Raw genomic sequence first — 9,945 nt, 5'->3', positions numbered from 1 at the left:
TAGGTAACACCTGTCTACTAGGTAACACCTGTTCACCAGCTGTCTACCAGGTAACACCTGTCCACTAGGTAACACCTGTTCACCAGGTAACACCTGTCTACTAGGTAACACCTGTTCACCAGGTAACACCTGTCCGCTAGCTGTCTACTAGGTAACACCTGTTCACCAGGTAACACCTGTCCGCTAGCTGTCTACTAGGTAACACCTGTTCACCAGGTTACACCTGTCCGCTAGCTGTCTACTAGGTAACACCTGTTCACCAGGTAACACCTGTCCGCTAGCTGTCTACTAGGTAACACCTGTTCACCAGGTAACACCTGTCCGCTAGCTGTCTACTAGGTAACACCTGTTCACCAGGTAACACCTGTCCACCACCTGTCCACTAGGTAACACCTGTTCACCAGGTAACACCTCTCCACCACCTGTCCACTAGGTAACAGCTGTCCACCAGCTGTCTACCAGGTAACACTTTTCGACCAAATAAGAATTGTCCTCAGTGAGAGAATCAAAGTGTCAGTTGAAACGTGGGAGGACATGTGCCGGAGTGAGTGAAGGCCACCAACACATCAACAGGGATTTATTTATTCACACTTCACTCTACTGTAGGCTAAGGAGTCACTTCTAGGGCACATGTGTTTTCTATTGGTCATAAAACTCACTCAACAGAGCAGAAACAAACTATTCATGTACTGACATTACGAATCATGTTTATGTACTGATATTACTAATCATGTATATGTACTGATATTACTTGGTAATAATGCACATTTTGCTAGAATTCTAAATCTATAATCTCAGCAAGAAACATCAGGTTTACAGTATACATCATCTTGCAAACTACCAACCTGTTAATCTCTTCACAGCATCAAAACTACTACTACTGCTACAACTACTTGCAACATTACGTGATCTTCTATCTTCTCTTTTAAAATTTGTGGAAGTATTTAGCCTAACATAACTAAAATATTTAGCCTGACAGAACTTAAGTATTTAGCCAAATCGAACTTAAGTATTTAGCCAAATCGAACTTGAGTATTTAGCCTAACAAAACCTAAGTATTTAGCCTGACAGAACATAGATATTTAGCCTGAAAGAACTTAAGTATTTAGCCTAACATAAGTTTAGAATTTAGCCTAACATAACTTAAGTACTTAGCCTATCAGAACATAAGTATTAAGCCTAACATAACAAAAATATTTAGCCTGAAAGAACTTCAGTAATTATCCTAACAGAACTTAAGCATGCCTGACGGAACCTCAGTATTTGTCCCATCAGAAGGGATTCCACCAGAGAGGAGCTAGCCTAGGGCCCCCGGTTCCAGATGGGCAGCAGAGCCCATGGATCCTCTCAGAGCGCTTCTCCTTAGACGTGGAGGTCCTCATTTAGAGGGGAAATAGGAAGGTTATGTCTGTGTTGTGTTCACACAGACCTCTACACACGCACGCACGCACGCACACACACCTCCAAATACACACACCTCCACACACACACACACACACACACACACACACACACACACACACACAACTCCACACAAATCAAACTTGTGATGAACCAGAGAATCACCACTGAACCCTGAGTCCCAGAGGGTGGTCGAAGCGGGTGGAGTCAGGGGTGAGTCCTCCACCCTGAGTCACAGCGGGTGGAGTAGGGGTGAGGCCTCCACCCTGAGTCACAGCGGGTGGAGTCAGGGGTGAGGCCTCCACCCTGAGTCATAGAGGGTGCAGTCAGGGTGTGAGGCCTCCACCCTGAGTCACAGAGGGTGGAGTCAGGGTGTGAGGCCTCCACCCGGGGGTCACAGCGGGTGGAGTCAGGGTGTGAGGCCTCCACCCGGGGGTCACAGCGGCTGGAGTCAGGGGTGAGGCCTCCACCCATGAGTCTAACTGTAGAAGTGTCTCAAGGTGTCATCACATAATCCCTCTCTCCCCATTGGTTCGTCTCCTTCCTGGAAGCGCCCAAGAGGCGAGCTCCACCCCGGTGCACCCTGAGAGTTGTAGTCCAGGAGGAAGGAGTGGTTGGAACCCCCTGATTGGTCAGCGGGGGGTGGGACGTCAAGCGGGTTGGTTAGCAGGGAGAGCTGTGATTGGTCGATGGTGCTGGTGGAGTAGAGGGGGGAGCGGGAGAGGGAGGGGGGGCTGGTTGCCACGGTTTCGGCCCTGGAGGCGGTTGGAGAGTCGTCAACGGAGACGGAGCGCCTCATCTTGGCTCGGGCGTTCTGGAACCACACCTGAACACGCACACACACACACACGCACACGCACAAACACACAACCACACACACACACAGTAACACAGACGCACACGCACACACACACACACACACACACACACACAGACACAGACACAGACACACACACACACACACACACACACAGATATACACACACACAGTAACACAGAGGCACACACACACACACACACACACACACACAGACAGACAGACAGACACACACACAAACACACACACACACACACACACACACACACACACTATGTAAAATACTTTGAGGGATTTACAAAGCGTGATCCAAATGATTGAATTATGAATGAATTATGAACGGTTATCCAATCTACTCCATTGGATGACGTGGTGTCACCATGGCAACCTGCAGAGTGTTTAAAGCAGCTCATTAAGGCTCTCAGCCAATCAGGAGGAGGCTTGGCTGGGGCCCCTGGAGACCGTCTCCACCCTCCAGTCATGTGGGTCAATGTCCTGCTCCACGCTCCACCCTCTCATGAGTCAGAAGTACGAACACTAGGTCGTATCGCTCTCTTTGTTTGGATAAGAGGGAGAGGACAAGGACAGTGGGACCAATCACAGGTCAGAGGTGATCCTTGAGCCGTGATTGGGCCAATGGCCTCCTGCGACCACAGCTGTAGCGTGGGAGCTAAACCCTCCTCCTACCTGTAGTCCTTAAGGGGAGGAGCCTGCAGTCTACCTGTAGGACCTTAAGGGAAGGAGCCTGTACCCACTAAGGAGAGGAGCCCATTGCCCCTAAGGGGAGGAGTCTGTAGCCCCTAAGGGGAGGAGCCTGTAGCCCCTAAGGGGAGGAGCCTGTAGCCCCTAAGGGAAGGAGCCTGTAGCCCCTAAGAGGAGCCTGTAGCCCCTAAGGGGAGGAGCCTGTAGCCCCTAAGGGGAGGAGTCTGTAACCCTAATGGGAGGAGCCTGTACCCGGAGGACCCTCTTGGGCAGGCCTGTCTTGTGGGCCGTAAGGGGAGGAGCCTGTGGTCCTAAGGGGAGGAGCCTGCGTTCCTAAGGGGAGGAGCCTGCTGTCCTAAGGGGAGGAGCCTGCTGTCCTAAGGGGAGGAGCCTGTACCCCCTAAGGGGAGGAGCCTGTGGTCCTTACGGGAGGAGCCTGTAGCCCCTAAGGGGAGGAGCCTGTGGTCCTAAGGGGAGGAGCCTGTAGCACCTAAGGGGAGGAGCCTATACCTGGAGGACCCTCTTGAGCAGGCCTGTTTTGTGGCCCCTAAGGGGAGGAGCCTGTAGCCCCTAAGGGGAGGAGCCTGTAGCCCCTAAGGGGAGGAGCCTGTACCTGGAGGACCCTCTTGGGCAGGCCTGTCTTGTGGGCCAGACAGGTCCAGTCCTTCCCGTCCGGGTTGTGCTTCTGGGCGAAGTAGGACTCCAGCGCTCGGAGCTGCTCGCTGCGGAAGCACGTCCTGATTCGCTTGTTCTGCCGGCGGACACGCCCCCCGGCCGCCGACTCCCCCCTGTCATCCAATCGCGACTCTGGGCTGCTGGCAGACTCCTCCTCTTTTTAGAGGAGGTGAAAGAAGGAAAAATTACTAGGTTTTAAAATCCCTCGTCTCTCAACTTATTCAACATATTGTTCTACTTTATTCAACGTATTATTCTACTTTATTCAACGTACCGTTCTACTTTATTCAACGTATTGTTCTACTTTATTCAACGTACTGTTCTACTTTATTCAACGTATTGTTCTACTTTATTCAACGTACTGTTCTACTTTATTCAACGTACTGTTCTACTTTATTCAACGTACTGTTCTACTTTATTCAACGTACTGTTCTACTTTATTCAACGTACTGTTCTACTTTATTCAACGTATTGTTCTACTTTAATCAACGTACTGTCCTACTTTATTCAACGTATTGTTCTACTTCATTCAACGTATTGTTCTACTTTATTCAACGTACTGTTCTACTTTATTCAACGTATTGTTCTACTTTATTCAACGTATTGTTCTACTTTATTCAACGTACTGTTCTACTTTATTCAACGTATTGTTCTACTTTATTCAACGTATTGTTCTACTTTATTCAACGTACTGTTCTACTTTATTCAACGTATTGTTCTACTTTATTCAACGTATTGTTCTACTTTATTCAACGTACTGTTCTACTTTATTCAACGTACCGTTCTAATTTATTCAACGTATTGTTCTACTTTATTCAACGTATTGTTCTACTTTAATCAACGTATTGTTCTACTTTATTCAACGTATTGTTCTACTTTATTCAACGTATTGTTCTACTTTATTCAACGTACTGTTCTACTTTATTCAACGTACTGTTCTACTTTATTCAACGTATTGTTCTACTTTAATCAACGTATTGTTCTACTTTATTCAACGTATTGTTCTACTTTATTCAACGTATTGTTCTACTTTATTCAACGTATTGTTCTACTTTATTCAACGTACTGTTCTACTTTATTCAACGTATTGTTCTACTTTATTCAACGTATTGTTCTACTTTATTCAACGTACTGTTCTACTTTATTCAACGTACCGTTCTAATTTATTCAACGTATTGTTCTACTTTATTCAACGTATTGTTCTACTTTAATCAACGTATTGTTCTACTTTATTCAACGTATTGTTCTACTTTATTCAACGTATTGTTCTACTTTATTCAACGTACTGTTCTACTTTATTCAACGTACTGTTCTACTTTATTCAACGTACTGTTCTACTTTATTCAACATATTGTTCTACTTTATTCAACGTATTGTTCTACTTTATTCAACGTATTGTTCTACTTTATTCAACGTATTGTTCTACTTTATTCAACGTATTGTTCTACTTTATTCAACGTACTGTTCTACTTTATTCAACGTATTGTTCTACTTTATTCAACGTACTGTTCTACTTTATTCAACGTACTGTTCTACTTTATTCAACGTACTGTTCTACTTTATTCAACGTACCGTTCTACTTTATTCAACGTACCGTTCTACTTTATTCAACATATTGTTCTACTTTATTCAACGTATTGTTCTACTTTATTCAACGTATTGTCCTACTTTATTCAACGTATTGTTCTACTTTATTCAACGTACCGTTCTACTTTATTTTTTCAACGTACCGTTCTACTTTATTTTTTCAACGTACTGTTCTACTTTATTCGACGTACTGTTCTACTTTATTCAACGTACTGTTCTACTTTATTGCCAACGTATTGTTCTACTTTATTCAACGTACCGTTCTACTTTATTCAACGTATTGTTCTACTTTATTCAACGTACCGTTCTACTTTATTCAACGTATTGTTCTACTTTATTCAACGTACTGTTCTACTTTATTCAACGTAATGTTCTACTCTATTCAACATATTGTTCTACTTCATTCAACGTACTGTTCTACTTTATTCAACGTACTGTTCTACTTTATTCAACATATTGTTCTACTTTATTCAACGTATTGTTCTACTTTATTCAACGTATTGTTCTACTTTATTCAACGTATTGTTCTACTTTATTCAACGTATTGTTCTACTTTATTCAACGTACTGTTCTACTTTATTCAACGTATTGTTCTACTTTATTCAACGTACTGTTCTACTTTATTCAACGTACTGTTCTACTTTATTCAACGTACTGTTCTACTTTATTCAACGTACCGTTCTACTTTATTCAACGTACCGTTCTACTTTATTCAACATATTGTTCTACTTTATTCAACGTATTGTTCTACTTTATTCAACGTATTGTCCTACTTTATTCAACGTATTGTTCTACTTTATTCAACGTACCGTTCTACTTTATTTTTTCAACGTACCGTTCTACTTTATTTTTTCAACGTACTGTTCTACTTTATTCGACGTACTGTTCTACTTTATTCAACGTACTGTTCTACTTTATTGCCAACGTATTGTTCTACTTTATTCAACGTACCGTTCTACTTTATTCAACGTATTGTTCTACTTTATTCAACGTACCGTTCTACTTTATTCAACGTATTGTTCTACTTTATTCAACGTACTGTTCTACTTTATTCAACGTAATGTTCTACTCTATTCAACATATTGTTCTACTTCATTCAACGTACTGTTCTACTTTATTCAACGTACTGTTCTACTTTATTCAACGTACTGTTCTACTTTATTCAACGTACCGTTCTACTTTATTCAACGTATTGTTCTACTTTATTCAACGTATTGTTCTACTTTATTCAACGTACTGTTCTACTTTATTCAACGTATTGTTCTACTTTATTCAACGTAGTGTTCTACTTTATTCAACGTACTGTTCTACTTTATTCAACGTATTGTTCTACTTCATTAGTCTTTCAGAGGCTCTGATCTGATGCGGCTCCAGCTGAGCTTTGTTGATGCTGCTGCTGCTGGTCTCCGGAGTCACGTGAGGACCCAGTACAGACCAGGACCCGGTCCCACCACAGGGGGCGCTGTTTCTCATCTCAGATTTTGGTGGTGAGTAAACTCTTCAAAGGTGTAAATCTTATTTGCATTTAAGAAATGAAAAAAACACACACACACACACACACACACACACACACACACACACACACACACACACACACACACACACACACACACACACACACACACACACACACACACACACACACACACACACACACACACACACACACACACACACACCTTCTTTTCCACTTGTAGTGTTATGGGGTGTATTGCCATGGTAATGGGACTGACAGTAAAGGCTCCGCCCCTGCAGGAAGTAGAGGTTGCCAGGCAGCAGAGTGATGTCACATTCCTGCAGAGACAAAGGGTTTATGACGCAGGGTAAATAACGTCATATTAAAGTAATGCATGCTTTATTATAATAGTAGTTGAAGCATATCGTTAGAAAATATAAACGTGTTGTGTGTGTATTACAGTGTTGAAAAGTGATGCATTTTTAATCTTCATTGGCTTTATTTACTTTGATTCTACTTATATTTATGATGCTTAACTTTTACACATTGATCTCTATCATCAGCAGAATAATTTCCTAGGATTCATAAAGCATATCTGAATGTAAAAAATTCATGCATTATTTATAATGTTTATAATAAAAAATATATATATAATAAAATAAAAATAATACACACAAAAATATAAAATAATACACACAAAAATATAAAATAAAAAACAAAAATAAAATATAACCTAGATGTAAAACATTTAAGAACAACAAATGTATAAGAGCTATAACCACCTGGCAGGAGAAGCAGTGGGGGTGAAAGGTCAACTCTCCCGAGCGCATCACCATAGCGGTCGACGGGATTGGCTGTTGGCAGCGAGCGCATCGACCTATCACAAACAGCCTGACCAGGAAGAGACACGCCTCCGCTGAGTTAGGATCTCATTAAACGGAAAATGTCATGGGTTAGGAGTAAGCGGTGTGTCGCTAGCTACTTAGTAGTCTGATGCTAGCTATTAGCAGCCTGATGCTAGCTACTTAGCAGCTTGATGCTAGCTATTAGCAGCCTGATGCTAGCTACATAGCGGCCTGATACTTGCTATTAGCGGCCTGATGCTAGCTACTTAGTAGCCTGATGCTAGCTACTTAGTAGCCTAATGCTAGCTATTAGCAGCCTGATGCTAGCTACTTAGCGGCCTGATGCTAGCTACTTAGCGGTACTTCGCTAACAGACTCGTTGAACTACCACACTTTGGGGATTGAACCCAAAGCCTTCGGGCGGGGGATCAACCCCCCTGGCCGCTCCGTGACGTTGGGGTTGCCATGGCGACTGATGACGGGCGGTGCGAGGGGGCGGGGCTGACCTGCAATAGTCCTGCTGGCAGTAGGTGTTGCCGCCCCTCCAGTAGAGGGAGGGGCTTGTCTCCAGCTCTCGATGGCATTGGCAGCAGCGCAGGCAGGCGCCGTGCCACGCCCGGCCCGCGGCCAATAGGAAGAAGCGCTCCACGACCCGCCCGCCACAACCCGCACACAGGATTGGCTCCTGAAAGGAGGGGGCGTGTCCATCCTGGAGACAAAGGGAGAGGGGGCTAGGAACCGCTGGACAGCCCCGGGACCCCCCGCCTAGAACAGGTCTTAGTCCTGGTCTAGACCAGGTCCTGGCTCTACTCTAGAACAGGTCCTAGTCCTACTCTAGACCAGGTCCTAGTCCTACTCTAGACCAGGTCCTGGCTCTACTCTAGACCGGGTCCTGGCTCTACTCTAGACCAGGTCCTGGCTCTACTCTAGACTAGGTCCTGGTCCAGCGTTCAAACAGCTTCTATGAGAGAGGGGTGGATGAGAGAGGGGTGGATGACAGAGGGGTGAATGAGAGAGGTGAAGGGAGGGAGAAGGAGGAGGGAGGAGGAGGGAGGAGCTGACAGCAGTTAAGTGGGAGGGTGTGGCCCGCTGTTGACAAACGTTTTGGGTTGCATCTCCATCGCCACGGCAGCCGCCCGTCTCCGGGCTGTTGCCGTGCGGCTGCCGGCCGTACAGGATGTCCTCCAGGGACCGGTCTGCTGAGGTCATCATCGCCCTTAGAGGGATGAGGGGAGTTATTAAACCCTTCATAATCACACACACACACACTTTAAAACCCCTCCATAATCACACACACACACACACACACTTGAAAACCCCTCCATAATCACACACACACACAAACACACACACACACACACACACACACCCTTTAAAACTCCTTCATAATCACACTCACACACACCTGTTTCTATTTAGAGACACCACGGTGTTTGTGAGTGTGTGTGTGTGTGTGTTCCTGTGTGTGTGTGTATGTTCGTGCGTGCGTGCGTGTGTGTGTTCTAAGTGAGAGTGAACATGCAGGTCAATGAGCACTAGCAGTTTACGGGGGTTAGTTGACGGGTGGGGTTAGTTGACGGTGGGGTTAGTATACGGGGGTTAGTTGACGGTGGGGTTAGTTGACGGGTGGGGTTAGTTTACGGGGGTTAGTTGACGGTGGGGTTAGTTGACGGGGGGGTTAGTTGACGGGTGGGGTTAGTATACGGGGGTTAGTTGACGGTGGGGTTAGTTGACGGTGGGGTTAGTTGACGGGTGGGGTTAGTTGACGGTGGGGTTAGTTGACGGGTGGGGTTAGTTGACGGTGGGGTTAGTTGACGGGTGGGGTTAGTATACGGGGGTTAGTTGACGGGTGGGGTTAGTATACGGGGGTTAGTTGACGGGTGGGGTTAGTTTACGGGGGTTAGTTGACGGTGGGGTTAGTTGACGGGTGGGGTTAGTATACGGGGGTTAGTTGACGGGTGGGGTTAGTTGACGGTGGGGTTAGTTGACGGTGGGGTTAGTTGACGGGTGGGGTTAGTTGACGGGTGGGGTTAGTTTACGGGGGTTAGTTGACGGTGGGGTTAGTTGACGGGTGGGGTTAGTTGACGGGTGGGGTTAGTTTACGGGGGTTAGTTGACGGTGGGGTTAGTTGTAGGGCCCGACCGATTCATCGGCCTGCCGATTTAATCGGCCGATTATAGCCTTTTTGAAAATAATCAACATCTGCCAAAAAGACGCAGATTACAACCGTTTTTTTTTTTAAATGTTATTGCGCTTAGTATCCTGCAGATTGTGCTCCTACTCGCCTTGCTAACTAACAACTTTAGCTGGAGTAAAAAAGAGGAGATTGAATTTTACCGTACAACATGAAAGCACGCTCGCTCAGGCAGCTGCGCGCTCACCTCACCAATGTACACAAGACGCGTTGTTTGAGCATGTTGTGCCTGTTTTTCTTTAGGTCCCAGGCCATGTTAATTTGTTAT

General features: G+C 45.2%; 1 protein-coding gene across 1 annotated transcript; it reads right to left on the bottom strand.

Annotated features, from left to right (window-relative positions):
- Positions 1–566: 566 nt before the first annotated feature.
- On the bottom strand, positions 567–8,695 carry LOC132451354 (LIM/homeobox protein Lhx9-like). The gene is made up of 6 exons (XM_060043734.1): positions 8,585–8,695; positions 7,990–8,294; positions 7,421–7,529; positions 6,862–6,976; positions 3,534–3,751; positions 567–2,227 (listed from the first exon to the last, which is right to left on the bottom strand). The coding sequence occupies exons 1-6, from the start codon at positions 8,693–8,695 to the stop codon at positions 1,880–1,882; spliced, it is 1,206 nt and encodes a 401-aa protein (XP_059899717.1). The 3' UTR covers positions 567–1,879.
- Between the last annotated feature and the right edge of the window lie 1,250 nt (positions 8,696–9,945).

Source organism: Gadus macrocephalus, chromosome 22, assembly GCF_031168955.1.
Source record: "Gadus macrocephalus chromosome 22, ASM3116895v1".
In the NCBI taxonomy this organism is placed as follows: Eukaryota; Metazoa; Chordata; class Actinopteri; order Gadiformes; family Gadidae; genus Gadus; species Gadus macrocephalus.
Note: the sequence above shows the minus strand (reverse complement) of the source record. Positions and strands in the feature narration are given on the sequence as shown.

Coding starts and splice junctions, on each gene's coding strand:
- LOC132451354 (XM_060043734.1), bottom strand. CDS start 8,695: ATGATGACCTCAGCAGACCGGTCCCTGGAGGACATCCTGTACGGCCGG. Junction 7,530..7,989: donor TGCCAGCAGGACTATTGCAG/GTCAGCCCCGCC, acceptor CTTCCTGGTCAG/GCTGTTTGTGATAGGTCGAT. Junction 3,752..6,861: donor CACTACAAGTGGAAAAGAAG/GTGTGTGTGTGT, acceptor TCCTCTAAAAAG/AGGAGGAGTCTGCCAGCAGC.